The 16,265-nt window shown below is 32.5% G+C and overlaps 1 protein-coding gene across 9 annotated transcripts in view; it reads right to left on the bottom strand.

Annotated features, from left to right (window-relative positions):
- Window positions 1-10,571: 10,571 nt before the first annotated feature.
- The window catches only part of Ten-a (Teneurin-a transmembrane protein), a 472,969-nt gene continuing 467,275 nt past the window's right edge, over window positions 10,572-16,265 (bottom strand). For all 9 annotated transcript variants that reach the window (XM_029314061.2, XM_029314062.2, XM_085488619.1 and 6 more), the window contains one exon: window positions 10,572-16,220. In XM_029314061.2, the coding sequence (XP_029169894.2) occupies window positions 15,259-16,220 (962 nt within the window). In that variant the 3' untranslated portion in view covers window positions 10,572-15,258. The remainder of the gene's footprint in view (window positions 16,221-16,265) is intronic.

The following is a 16,265-nucleotide window of genomic DNA, read 5'->3' as shown; positions in this document are numbered from 1 at the left end:
CGGTCGAAAAACACGAAAAAACAACAAAAATATGTTTATTTCCAAGAGTAAAGTACTCTTTAAAATTATGTTCTAGCAAAATTGAGAGTTGTTCCAGGTTGTTCTGTTCGTTTTTAGCTAAAATATACAGTTTGGTGTTTAAAAGATAATAACTATAGCCGAAAACGTAAAAATACTGTTTTAGCGCACGAAACTATTTTTTTATTATATCTCGTGAAATATTTTGTTTAGGGAATTATCACTTTGGAACAATGTTTAGAACAACTAGAACAATCTGGAACAACCTTTAAAAGTTCGATTTTCGAAAAATGGGGGGCCAGGTCAAAAAATCGTTTTTTTCCATTTTTCGCGAAAATTTTTATTTTTTAAATTTGATCTTTTGGAACAATTTAGAACAAGTCTAGAACAACCTGAAACAACCTTTAAAATTTTTAAATTCGAAAAATGGGGGGCTAACTTCATACAGGCCAGTTTTGTATAGAATCGTTTACAGTTGTTTAAAGTGATTTTCGTTTCGCTTGTATTTGCACGGTATAGAAAATACAATAGTTTGAAAAAAATTTTGACAGATGATTTTTATTTAAATTTCAGAATTTTTAAATTCTGCTTTCTTTAGCGATGTGAATTTCAATTGCAAATGTTCTAAACAACAGCAAACGATTTTAAATAATACTGAGCATATCAATTTGAAATATCATAAAGTGTGTCACTTTTTAAATTTTTCTTTTCAAATTCGACGTCGATCTATCTTCGTTTAAAAAATTATGTGTACAATTGCAAATGTCGTGTTTTTAGAATATTAATGTAAATGTGGGACCTGACTTTAAAGTTTTTATATGCGGAAGACGATAGTATTTGGATCGTGCGCGTTGTCAATATGAAAATCAATAGTTTAAAATTATGACGGGCATCTAACTTTATAATAATGCAAGTCTAAATACGCAGTTTTATATAGAATTGTTTACAGTTGTTTAAAGTGATTTTCGTTTTGTTTTTATTTGCACAGTTTATAAATTACAATAGTTTAAGATAGTTGTCTAAACTATTCGTCAAATTTGAAGATTTTATAAAATCTGCTTTTTTGAATATAAATTTCGATTGCGATTGTGTCAAACAACTACAAACGAATCGGAATCACATGGAAAAGGAAGATTTGAAAAATCTTCATGATTGACAAATTTGACTATTGACCATCTTTTTAAACAATTGCAAATTTTAAATTGTACAACTACAAACAAAATGAAAATTACTACTAATACAACTACAAACTCATTGTTCTGAGAATTAAAACTTTTAGGAATTTTTTACATAATTATTTTGCCCGAAAAATATGCTTATATTTTAAATGAATATCATTCGATTTTTAAGTTCTTATTTTAAAGCAATTGTTTAGATCTCTGCAAATTGGCTTCCTGAAAAGTTTTGATAACTAAAAAAATTGAAAGATATTTTGCATAATTATTTTTTCCGAAAATGTTCCGTGATGGAATTTAGATATTGAACGTATTTCGATAATGCTATCGATTTGAAATTTTAATTTATTGTGTCACGGCTCTAGAAAAAAAATAATTTTGGAAAGGTTAAAAACTATATAAAAGTTGTTTTGAAAAAAATAGAACTTTTGAAAATCGACTGGTAGCATATCTTTAAATTCGGAAGAGTTAATTTTTCGAGCAAATTAATTGTTTAAAAAATTTTGTTCAAAAAGCACTGTTAAAAAAATAACTGTCTATAAATATCACATTATAACAATCAAATTTTCATCTCGCTCCGATACTTTAAACTTTTACCTAACTTAATTTAAGTATATTAAGTATGTACATAAATCACGCGATTTATTTGGATAAATGATTTCTCAGATACACTTACGAATTGTTAACAATGAAAGTTAAATAATCATAAAAGCGAATTCGATTATTTGTGTTATCTCTGGTCTCTATCTTGAACACAAAGAACAATGACACGACGACACACGCAAGTGGAACTTACACTCAGTTTAACAGTAAAAATAGTAATAATAAAAAATAAATTATTTACCATGTAGTACCTTTGCCGTTACCCGATGCCACTCCGGGGCTCCTCCTCCTCTCAGAAGAAACTTCGAAACACTTGCACTCGCGTTACTTGTTTTTTTCGATCGCGACGAGCGGCGACGTTCGGGTTTTTATTATCACATTTTCGGGAAAAGAGAATCGCGAGAGCTTATTCGCGCACGATGCTCCATTTTCGCGTCACCACTTACTTCAAGAGCCACCTATCGGGGGGTCTCATCAAACAACGACAGCTAATTCCCTCGCGACGCACTAGGGGTCACTAATATTCCAAAATTGGCCACTGCACTTCATTATATATTTTATATCTCACTTATTCCAGATTTGGGCACTTCACTATATTTTCGCTGATATTCCAAAATTGGCCACTGCACTTTATTATATATTTTATATCTCACTTATTCCAGATTTGGGCACTTCACTATATTTTTCCACTCACTATTTGACGACGAAGAAATCGCGGAAATCGCGCAGGAGCTTCCACGCGCGATAACTCCGAACAACGGAGCGTCGAAATGTCGCCGAAATTCGATAGATAAGAATCGAAATGACTACCGGCGAATGTCGGAAATCGTCCGAGCACCTTGCACACGACACCATTTCGCGAATGCGTACGGCACCATTTCGCGATTGCACCATTTCAGCTCCTCGAGCGAGAATCCGGCGAAAGGAGCATTTCTCGAGCACTATATACACTCGCGGTCGTCGCGTATTTCGATAATGAACAATGAATATATGTATTTCTCGCTCTTTGCCGAGTATTTCCGACTCGACGGTTCACGGCAGAGACCCAACGTACGATGCCGAGCAACATGGCGGCGCGTCGCGACGTACTTGATTACGAGCTTTTCATGTCGCCCAACGACTTTCGACACGACGGCACGGAAATACGACCAGAGACGCGCGATCGGACTTATGCGACGATTAACCATATAAAGATACTCGACACTGTTAACATTCGCACTCGTATACTGTCGCGGACCGGACCGGCAAAAAAGCGCGCAAGCATCAGACCCAAACCGAAGCTTTGCTGCAGGAAGAAGCAAGTCGGAGTGGTGGGGATGTGTGCGCTTGCGCGGTGGCGCGCGAACCAGTGGTTAGCAACCTAGATTGTATTCTCAACTCTATTCTTGTCTAAATTGAAGCTCGCCCGGCCAATCAGAATAGAGATCCTCGGGCTCCGATTGGTCGAAGCCCAATTGACTCTAGGTGAACATATTTTCAAACGCACTACACAGTCTAGAGTAAATAAAGTCAGAATTCTTAATTATTTACGAATTTTCACAAAATAAAATGCTAACTTTAAACACACCGAAAAAACTGAATATGAAAAAATTATTTTATAAAGTTATAAATATTTTTTGTAATGTTTCATAATATTCGTTTCCTACATTATTCCTTGAAATCTAATAACTTTTTAAGAATATAGTTAATTTATTCTATGATTCAAAATTTGTATAAAAAGTATCAAAAAGTATAAAACAAATACAGTATTATGTATGTGAATTAATTTGGTGTATCTATTTGAACAATTTAAACCCGTTATAGCGTAATTTTATGATTAAATTAATTATTTTTTAGGTGGACTTACCTTTATTGGCCACAATCATTCTGGCTACATCTAGTCAGTGTAACTTTAATCTCTATCAGAGATATCAATGAAGGAGAGAGATTCCTTCCGTTTCCGGCTATAATTATCATTACCGCCAGTGCATGAGTGTAATTTTACACTCGGATATGACCGTAAGAAATCACGATTTGTCATACATCGTTAAATTTATATATATATTGTTAGAAAAATATATATGAAACCAATTTTGATTAATGACTCGACGTTATGTTACAAACGTTTGTTAAAAGAATAAATTATTTTTATATATAATGCAGTTGTTAATATGTACAATAAATAAAATCACAAGCGCGGTTTTTAAATAAAACAAATAAGTGAAATCTGAATTGAATTTTTTATATCGTTCTTTAATTTATATTTTAATTTACACTTATATGCAATATGCTTTAATTATGTATATTAAAGTCATTTATTCAAAGTCCAATCTAAGTAAGAATGATTTAATTCTAGTCTATACATTTTAAGGTAACGAATCTATCTTTAACACTTAACTTATCTACAATTTACAATCTATAAAATCTACAATCTACACAATCTACAACTACGATTTATAAATCCGTTACCTCAAAAATTTAAATAAAAATTAACTTATCACTTACTGACACCGATGCACAACAGCGGGAGACTTAAGTAATTGATGTTAAATCTACACGTGTTATCTGTAACATATAAAATCTAAATTAAAGCAACGTTCAAATTAATTATTATTTCAAATATGTAATAAAATAACTTTATAAGTTAAAAAAAAGTTTTATGTTGAAACTTTTATAGAATTTATATAAATATAAATACAGAGTGTCTAATAACTCGCGCCCCACCTGTAAGGTACAGATAGAGCAAGTCAAACTGAGTAAAAAAATCCTTTACCGAAATATTAGAGTTAAAAAGTTAAAAAAATTATTTTATGTATTTATTTGTTCTATAGAACTTATAAAAACAGTAATGACAATTTTGAAGAACATGCTGTTCAAAAGTGTCCGGTTTGACGTGGAATGACATATTTTTCTTTTAGAATGTTTCGAAGTAGATCTGTCATATTTTTTGGAACAAACATGTCGGAAACACTTAATAATTCATAAATAAAACTATGATTTAATAAACGATGAACTAAAACGAGATTTTCATCATCATTTAATTTTTTATCTTTCAATTCATTGTATACGTGCTATATTTCTTCGCAAAGACTCATAGAGGTTTGAAAAATATTCGCTTGTGATGCAATTCACGGTAAACACGTAGATAACACAGTCTAAAAAAATAATTATTCGAATAAACATTATTTTTAAGCAAAATTATCACTCTGACCTACATTTGTTTAAAAAAAACTTAAAAATTATATTGTAAAAAAGTATTTACATAACTTATATATGTATATATTTTTTCAATACGATTTTACATTTACATTTCTAATTTAAATTAGATTAGATTTTTAATTAAAAATTGCTTTGCTAAATAAATAAAATGTTGCTTCAAACTTCAAACTAAAATTTACTATAAATTTCGTTTTTTAAGTTTAAAATTCATTTTTCTGATTATAAAATGCAGTTTTTTTGTTAGAGAATAAAAAGATTAATTAAAGTTATTCACGAGAGTGATAAATAAATAAATTTACCATGCAAACATCCCGTGGCAGCCAAAAGATCATTTTCTCATCTCGCCGAATCATTTCGTAATCTTCAGGCTCTCCATCAGCTGATGGAGTTGATGGCAAATACGTCTTGTGTTCGTGTTCGTCACTCAATACAGATAAATCTTCTACATCTAAGTGCTTCGCTGTTACTTGCGGTGGCAAAAGTTGAGCTGGATCTATTTCGCTCAATACATTAACTGCTGTTTCGGAAGTAGATCATGATCGTAAATTTTTTCAAATATAATAATAGCCTTTGTTACTCTATTCATTATGTGATTAATAATTTCTCGCACTATTTGAAACCGAATATATTTTTATGTAACAATTGCATTTTCTTCCGAGATTCCTAAGGATACTTATTTTTATATTTACGATATAATTACTGATGTATTATATATTCTTATCAATTTATTTTCAAAGATATATAACTGATTTAATATTCATATTAAATCAAATACATATATAAGTTAACAATTTAATTTTTTTATGGAACAAATAGTATTCTCAATCATCCATCTTGTTGTCTTATTAACTATTGATTCAGCAAATATCTATGATATTTAAATTATAATCTATGACAAAATCATATAAAGATTTTTGCATATATGCAAATACATAATCATTGTTTTCCATTTTTCTCTTATTTTCGTATTTATATATTATTTCAAATACTTTATATTATTTTATTTATATAATTTATTTAATCGCAAAAGTAACAAAGTCAGCTTCAAATAATAGCATAAATTAGCATAAATTTTATAACTTACCTTATTAGCTTTCTCACGAAGATAATCCTTACTTAATTCCAATTTCTTTGGACGGCGCTTCTCTTCAAGAAGCTCGTCAACATATCTTTCACCTTTTGCTGTATCAGTACAAATCCTGGCACTCATGGCAAGAGTGAATGCTTTTCCGAGACCTTCGCGAGGATCTTCGTCCTTGCAGAAGACCAATAACATTGCGGTGTAATAGATTGCGTTTCGATTCACCAAGTACATCCAAGTAACAATTTTAATTTTTATTATTTTGTAAAGGATTTTTATTTCGTGATTTCGAACGCATCTATATCGCGATGCACTTGTAGGTATCAAAGACTTCTCGAAATAAATGTGCATAGATATATCCCAGCAAACACCGATATATAATTGTTACATTGCTCTAATAAAACGGAATATAACAGGTAATATAACGTGTACGTTACATGTAACATCCATGTTAGTTGTAATTTCTCACTCATAGATGTAACATTTTAATATAACATATATTACATTGTAGTTATATTGTAATTATATACCAAATAGCACATTGATGTATTGATAAGTCAGTGCTATCTTGGGATATAATGACAATATAACTACAATGTAATATATGTAATATTAAAAATGTTACATCTATGAGTGAGAAATTACAACTAACTTATACGTTACATGTAACATGTTTAAGTATATAACATTTATATACTGTGTTTGCAGGGATGTATAATATATATATATATATATATATGTGTGTGTGTGTGTGTGTGTGTGTGTGTGTGTGTGTGTGTGTGTGTGTGTAAAAATAGAAAAGTTATAGTTTTTCTCGTGCGTCCCCCCTCCCTCTTGTAAATAAAAAAAAAATACGTCATTGATCCTAGAGTAAAGACTAAGCATGGAACAAAAAATTTTAATTAAATAATTTTGCAGAAACTCCTCCCCCTCCCCATTATTGATGTCAGGATCTGATAGTGAAAGCGATAATTAATATCTTCCAAATTTTAGGTCCCTAGATTTATGTATCATTGTTAGAGGAATTTTAGTAAATAGAAAAAATCGATAATGATTAAAATATAAAGCTTAATATCCCTAATAATGAATTATAAAGATCAAATGTTTAATTCATATAAGCAATAATTAATATATTATTAATAATCATTTTCTATTTTCTACAATTGCTCTATTATAAATTAGTTTTTTTTTAATTACAATTAGAATTCTCCTTTACACAGCTTTATAAACAAAAAATAAACAAAAGAAAAATAGAATAACATATTTGTTCTGCACATTTATGCTATTAATATAAAAATATTAGACAAGGAAAATATTTAGTCTTTAAAAAATAATCCTAAAATAAAGCAATCGACTAATATAATACATAAAATTGGGTATCTAATCATATAAATTATAAAGTTTTGCAAGCATGTTACTCGAGAAGCAAGCTTTTGCATCGCCAGATTCAGAATGCAAACTATCGTTATTTGATTGTGAACAACTAAAACGTTTAATATTAGGTGTTAGCAAACAGCTCATACGTGATTTTAAAGCCAGGTATTCCCTCAAAGGTCTCTCTACTTTCTTGTCTGTGCACTTCTTGAATTATTATTATGTCTCATAATTTTAATTCATCGTATTTTTATTATGTCTCGACATAATTTTAATTCATCGAATTTTTATTATGTCTCGACATAATTTCAATTCATCGAATTTTTATTATGTCTGGACATAATTTTAATTCATCGAATTTTTATTATGTCTCAACATAATAAGAATTCTAGAATTATTATTATTAAATTATTAAAATTATGTAGAAGTATAATAAAAATTCAATGAATTAAAATTATGTTGAGACATAATAATAATTCAAGAATTTTTATTATGTCGAGATATAATAAAAATTTGAGGAATTCAAATTATGTCGAGACATAATAAAAATTCGATGAATGAAAATTATGTCGGGACATAATAAAAATTCGACGAATTAAAATTATGTCGGGACATAATAAAAATTCGACGAATTAAAATTATGTCGAGATATAATAATTCAAAAATTTTTATTATGTCGAGACATAATAAAAATTTAATAAATTAAAATTATGTCAAGACATAGTTAAAAAAAATTCGATGAATTACAAGTATCTCGAGACATAATAAAAATACGATGAATTAAAATTATGCTGAGACATAATAAAAATTCGATGAATTAAAATTAAGTTAAGACATAATAAAAATTCGACGAATTAAAATTATGTCAAGGCATAATATCAAGACATAATAATAATTCAAGAATTTTTTTTATTATGTTGAGACATAATAAAAATTCGATGAATTAAAATTATGCGCAACATAAAAAAAATTCTTGAATTATTATTATGTCTCGACATAATTTTAATTTATCGAATTTTAATTATGTTTCGACATAATTTTAATTCATCGAATTTTTATTATGTCTTGACTTAATTTTAATTCATCGAATTTTTATTATGTCTCAGCATAATTTTAATTCATCGTATTTTTATTATGTCTCGAGATACTTGTAATTCATCGAATTTTTTTTAACTATGTCTTGACATAAGTTGATTGACTTGAAAGAAAGATCGATTTGACATGGTGACTAAATTCCAGGATTGTACTTTCCATTTCTTTTTACAAGTTTTGTTAAATTAGTATCAAGCGTTTTATAAACTTTTTTTTGAGAATATAACTGTCTTCAGTATTAATATTATTGCTAATCGTACATAGCGATTTTGTGTTTGTATTATTCATTATTTCTATATTATATTATTTAAATTTTCAATCATCTCCTTCAAAATATTGTTGTCAGTATTACTGTTATCGACTTCCTTTGTTGTTATATTTAACATAGATAATACATCTGTAATATTAGTAAATATTGATTTCAAATTCGGTATTATATCTTATAATAGAAATATATGTACATAATCTAAATTAACTGAATTTCTATATATACATAATTTTAATTTACCGAATTTCTATTTCCCTTTCTAACTGAAAAACTGTAGTCGAAACCACTCAATCATAAAATTAATAAACACTTATTTATCAGATTTTAACTATTAACTATTATATACACCAAATTCTTTAATATACATTACTATCACTACACTAACCCTTCGATACATACAACTGTCAAAATATGCAATGACAGCCGCTCACGAAGAAAACGCTGTGATGGAATCAATCGGCATCACGGATTAAAGGCAACAATTCTTCGATACATTCGAGTATAAATAACATGCCTTTTTTAGAAAGGGATAGTAATTTATATTATATACATTTTTAAAACAAGAATTCATATACTGTGTGTCTAGTTGTGCTGTTCTTATTAAATTTTTACTTGAAAAAACTTGCTTAGGAGTCGTTTATTGTGAATCTTTAATTCACCGATTAAATTTCTCTGATTAAATCGGGAATCGAATTATTTATTAATTCAGATTGAATAAAATATGTATAGTACATTTTTATATAATAAAAGCATATATATTAAATATATTTTTATTAAACTGTATAAAAAAAAGTTAATTCAAAAATTGCTTGGTAATTATATTAAATGCTGCATTATATATATATATATTTTCATTATTATTCGTTTTATCGTTATTATATTATTATATAGAAATAATTACAAGAATACGAAAAAGCTATTGATATAAATAATACTTCTTCAATAATATTGTATATTATTAAAGAATTATTGTTATATCAATAATTTTTTCATATATTATTCTTGTAATTTTTTCGTACGGAACATATCATTTATTATTTAATATTTATCATACATATTATTTATATATTATTATACATATATTAATAATATATATATATAATTATTATTATAATAATTCATATTATTATATTCGACTTTTATATAAATATTATAATAAAAGTATTAAAGTGAAAAACGAGAATTTAAAAATTTTATATTAAAGTTTTACATTTTTTTTATTAAATAAATTATTAATTATTATATTTAATATTTCATTGAGAAAAATTTCATTTGCATTTAGAAGTTACATTGATGTATGACTTTGTAATCTTGATACAGAAATTTTACATACTGTATCAGTATAATAAGATTCTAAATCAAATATAATCATACATGCACACACACATACATAATTTTTATATGATTTATATAAATTTATCTAAATAAATATATTTATTTAAATAAATATTTTTTCTTGTGCAAGAATATTTTTTAATATATATTCAGTTTATCATTTAAAAGTATCATATATCCAATTCATCTTATTTATATATATCCAAATATTTTTAATATTATATATTGGAATTATTTCCATGTTTAATAAATCAATCTTCTTATTTATTTAATTCTTTACTTTAAATTTTTCTTTCAGTTCAATGTGTGATCAACATGTGTTTTCTTCAATAATGTTTGGCTTCAAGAAGACTAAAAATGCGCGAATCGCTCGATAAAGTGCCTATCCAAGAAGAAGGTAAGTCAAAACTGATTAACAAATTCGAAAAACGTTTTTCCGATTTTTATTATCATATATAGATCATATATTTTTTGAAAACACTTAATATATTTTACTTAAGATAGTAATATTGTAAGTTTATTGGACATGCTGGTTGGATCGTAACGCTGTCTGCCGCGTGGCAGTGATTTAAGTGGAAAATTCGTAAATTACTCACTTCCGACGCTTCTATGATGATCATCGAATAAGGATGTGTTTTTAACACGCGGGGAAAAAGGGCGCAAGGACGAAAAAATACATTTATAAAAATTACTCGTGATCATCGTAACGTTTTCGTTCACGGCTTCTGAAATCGGGGCTCTTGATCAAATGGCGAGGAGATAAATTCTTCCTCTTTTCTTTTTTTTCCTACAGTAAGATGGAGCGTCTTACATGAAATTGATCGCCTTGTCGATGCAATATGAAATATTGACATAATGATAATTCAACGTACATGATGCGCGTACATTGATTTACCTGTCTATTTACTGTTTATTTACCTATCTTCTTCTCTCCATCTCATCTAAAAGTTATCACTAAACGGATGCGGCATTCGATACCGCGTGTTTTGTGGCGTGTGCGTGTTGTATTTTCGTGTAGATGTGAATGCATTTTATTATATGTTCCGTATTGATGTATGGTATGTAAATAGATCTATAGCTGCTGGGAGACAGGGCTGAGCGCAGTTTCAGGCAGGTTCCATCCAATTACAGATATATTATATCATAGCAAACATCGTGACTATTTACAATAAATATACAATTGATTACGTTATATAAATAAAATATATATAATATCGTATTGTTAGGTTTAGGTTTACAGCAACACGTGACAGTAAACAATTAGATCAGCGGCAAAGTAGCATAATCTATCTAGGGTAGTGGTCGTATTAGCATTAGCGTGGCTGACTCTTTTGCTTTTCTCTCTTTTGCGCTTGCTCACTCTTCAGTATCTCATCTTACTTTCACTCTTTCTCTCTATCGATCTCACATCAATTTCCGTCATTCAATTTCCGATTTCTTTCTTTTTTTTCGGCGTATAATCTCGCTCGAGTTCGAAATCGCGCATCTCGAGAACCGCGCCGCAATGCACGGATTGCTGCTATAATTGGCCACTCTAGCTCCTCTCATATATATATATATATATTTGTTGAAATATATATATATATATTTATTTATTTATTTATTTAGTTATAATTATTATTTCTTCGCGCGCTCTACTTCGTTTCTTTTTAATTTAGAGAAGTACGCGGAATATTGTTGCGGTCCACGGTGACCGCCCGCAGGGGACGAACGAATCTGGAACGAGTTCGCAAAAACGAGAGATAAAACTTCACGGAAGTTAAAGAGTGAATTTCTTCTCCTAATATTATTAATTGTATCGCGTCCTCGATCGGACCTCGAGTCAAATTTAGGGACCCAGCCCGCGTACACGTATCGTCATATGGCTGGCTCGTTCATTAATTTGACACGTGATATTTAAAAATAGTCGATTCTTCTTGAACGCACATCGTTGCCGGATAATAACGGCGAATAATACGATTTAAGATCAATATGGTGCATATGGGGTAGTGGAAAGCAGGTGTGAGAGGCTGGCTGGCCGGGGAGGGACAATGAGTGTTTAGATGTCCACGAAATGTCGAAGCACTCCTATTTCGCTTGTCCAGATGACAGCCAAAGTCCTCAGAAAATTGACAGAAAAGTTATCTTTACCTTATCAAAATAGAGAAGCGATAGTTGCTCATCGTTATAATTAGTCAATATAGCTAAAAATTATTATTCAAGTGCATTCAGTTAAAAATTCCTAATTGAAAGAAAGCAATTGTTCGTAAGGAGACCCAAATTCAAAATTTACGATAATTTTTTTCATAATGAATATTTTCAAGATAAAAATGTGTTTTTTTAGAGTTAAAGTTAGAATACAGCAAAATAGAGATAGAGCGTTTTAATTCTGGCTATATTAGATAAGCGAGGGAGGAATGCAGCTCGACGATCGACGAGCTCGTCCGCGAGAAAACGCGATAATGAACACGCGCGGAGATAGATTAACGGCGCGATTTCACGAGTTCCATTTCTGCGTGTCGTTTTACGCGCGTTCGCGTGTGTCTCCGAGAACGTGAAATGTACAAAAAGGATCGTCCTTGCGACACCTCGATGGCACGAGCGCGCACGCGTGTGTCTCCGATGGCAACTCGTCTTGGACCGCGATGTTGGGGATCGTCCAAACAACACAATATTTCAAAAGAAACAATAAAGATGTCCTATATTTTGAACATCTTTTAGACGTCTTACAATTTTGTGTTGGTTGGATAGTATAGGTCTAAACACTCGCTCGAGTTAAAAATACGTTTTACGAAGCTTCTCTATATATGTATGTATATATATATATATATATATATATATATATATTTATCTTTCTCTCTTTCTTTCTCTCTCTATATATATATATACTTTTTTATACACTCAGCATATAGATAACGTTTCTTTTTATCCTTCATCTATTCAGACAGCAATGTCGTTGTGCCACTAACTATCCATAAACGGCACCGTCTCTAAAGCCGTGTTGCAAAATATCAATGGCGAGTACGAACGTTCATGAAGACGCGAGCAAACAATACGCGCGATGGATCGATTGATCCAGGATTTGTGTAAAGAAGGGTGGAAAATGGGCGAAGAGAGGAAAAGGAGACGTATCAATGAAAAGAGGGAGACAAATGTGGGTGACGAGAGGGATTTCCGATGCTAAAGTGATTCAATGCACATATATGGGTTTTGTGCGCGGGCGATCAGCGCACACATATACGCATATACATGCGCGCGTACACGCATACACGTACACACCCGTACGCACACATACATACACACATACATACGTACACAGGCGAAAACGATCGGTACTTTGCGGGCAGTAATTTTGGATACACATACTTAGATAGTACTCTCGGTGAGGGAACATAGTTTACGTTCGTTACGTTCATATCCAGCAAGCACAAATATGCGATATTTGTATACATATTATTTACCGATAAAATCTGACTTTATCTCTTCTTCACATTTTCTTTAATTCTGGATTATACGCAGACATCATACGGCACACACGGCGCTCCTTTTTTTTCGAAATTCCCGAATTACAGGGGATAATAACCACCGTCGATCCCGAGCGATTATTTCCCTGCGCGCACAATAGTGCGATATAAATCATCGATCGTTGAACAATCGGGAACGCTTATACGCTACGGATAGGATACATCCACATGTTAAAAATACGTTTAGTTTCGCTATTGGTATCCGATGATCTCATACACGCTCATTGTCATCATTCTCTACTTCGATATCCTCTCAACATTTCTCTTTCTCTTTCACTCGCTTTCATTCTCTCTATCGCCGTACAAGAAAAGCACCACTTTATAATACAAATTCGTCTCATTCTTAACTGTCTAAAGCCGCGAACGGAATTCAAGCTCGAGACCGCGCGATCGCCGTTCCTCGTCCTCTTTTTAACAGAGGAGATCGTCTCTTTCTGTTTCTGTTTCTCAGTTCTTTTTTACTCTTCACCGTGGAGCCATTCATTGTTGAGACACATTATGTCCGCATTTGTTTTCGCACTCGCTACCGCTTTCCAGCAATCGCAATCGTTACTATACTTCCACATCATTCGTCATATTTCTTTCTAAGTCCGACGTTAAAATACCGCGGATTGAATGGACCCGGTCGGACAATATTCACGTAGCTTATTCACACGTTAATATAGTACCATTCTGATTCATATTCTTCCCTCGATTTATTCTACACCAAAAAAAAGATTGCTGCGTCAACGTAAAGCTATGTATTGACTAGTTTCTCTCACTCGAATCGCTCTCAACAACGAATGGCCTGCTTTTCGTGATTCTTTTTTCTATCTTCAAGCTTTGCGATATACCTATATTTACCTTGTATCGATGCGGCGTACCGTTATATGCAGTTTGCACGCACAATATTACGGTCCGTCGTCGTTTACTTAGGCCTTGAGCACAAGCTCGACGAGCTTGCCGGCCCTTCCGAACATAATAAATTGCAGATCCTTACTTAAGACCTGCGAACTAGCAACGAGCTCCAGTTGTGTCCACGTCATGCTAAACCTGCGGAAGAATCTCGCACTGTTTTTTTACTCCCTTCCAGGTTACATACACATATACAATCAGCATTTCGGTATACATTCTCCCGGTTATCCTTTCTTTCCGGTTATCCTGCTGTCGCTTATAAGGCTTTCGCGGATCTGCCAATCGCGGATCGGTCGCGCAGCTGGTCCGTGGAGCGAATGCTTGGTGAAATTCGCGTTCCTCCGCGTGTGTTTAACGCTCTTACACACTATATAGCCTATATCTTGCGCGCAATGTATATATATTTATAATATATATAATATATATAATATAACATTATAGTGTTTTTGGCATCTTTGAAATACACAAATAGACTTTGGTATAAAACTTTTTGATAGTGTTCAGTACACGTTTATATATGCGCGTGCATATATATAGACGCTGCGCATTACAGCGACTCGCTCGATTCTTTTACCCTCTCGTCAAGTTTCATTTCTTTCTCTTTTTTTTTCTTTTCTGTGATATCGTTCACACGAAAGTTCCTACGGTTTCGATTTACTGGACAATGTCCCCGCGCGAGGGGGACGATACGACTGACTTCTTGAATATGGTGTCGCTCTAGCACATCTTGTCCAACCACCAGAACTTACAGGACGGCGCGCCTCTCCTCCTGCGTCGTTTCTTACTCGACTGATCGACGGCCTTCTTCACGAATCTGATGTTGTAAGGGTCCTCTGCGAGCTCGGGATATTGCTGCGCGTCGTGTATGTACTCGCCCTCATAATTGGACGCGAGGCCAACTTTTACTATTTCATCTTGCTCAGCGACCATCCATTCAACCGAGGTAGGAGTGTTCGCCTTGAGTGCCTCGCGCTCCCGATGCCATGCCTTCCTGATGGCGGTTGCCTTCGCGTGATGCAATAGTCTCTGTTTTTCTTTCTCCGCCGTAGTGCCGTAACGAAGATTCACTACGTAGCTAGCGCCATGTATTTTTACATCGATAAGCGAGCTGCTACCACTGCCGTTCTCATTCTCATGAAAAGTCGTGTTTACTTGACCGCCCAGTCGTTTCAACTGTCCTCGATCCTCACTAGCCCGCCAAGTCTCCTCTTTAACGAAGTAGAAAGCGTCTTGCTGCGCGCTGTGCACAACGAATGTGAATGGTAAAAAGTACGAGCGGTTAAATACGGACGTGAATACGTCGCCGTAAATCGCGTTAGCACTCGGTACGCTGGATACCACCGCCTGACCGTCGGCGGTTCTTGATACTAGGATACCCTTGCCGAATGGAGGATCGGATGCCGCGCCGAGACGGCTGGGTATCAGCTCGCTGGTGTCCTTCTTCAGGGCCGATCGCGGCGGTGCCGATAGGCTTACAGCGTCGCCCGAGTGTCTCTGGGAGATGTATGCGAGAAAACCGGATTGGACACCTAGATTGCGCGTTCTTTTCTTCTTACCGAATATGGAGGTCCCCGGACCAAGAGCTTGTGGTACAAGACTATCTGGCAACTCATCCGGGAATAATTGAGGTGCCAAACTCTTCAGATCATACCCGAGATGCGACAGCCATGATATGTGATCTAGAATAAAATATATTATAATAATAAAAATATGTATAATATAAA

The sequence above is a fragment of the Nylanderia fulva genome, unplaced genomic scaffold, assembly GCF_048542155.1.
Source record: "Nylanderia fulva isolate GAGA-0341 unplaced genomic scaffold, ASM4854215v1 Scaffold7, whole genome shotgun sequence".
NCBI classification, from domain to species: Eukaryota; Metazoa; Arthropoda; class Insecta; order Hymenoptera; family Formicidae; genus Nylanderia; species Nylanderia fulva.
The sequence above is the reverse complement of the archived record's forward strand: the minus strand, read 5'-3'. Positions and strand labels throughout refer to the sequence as shown.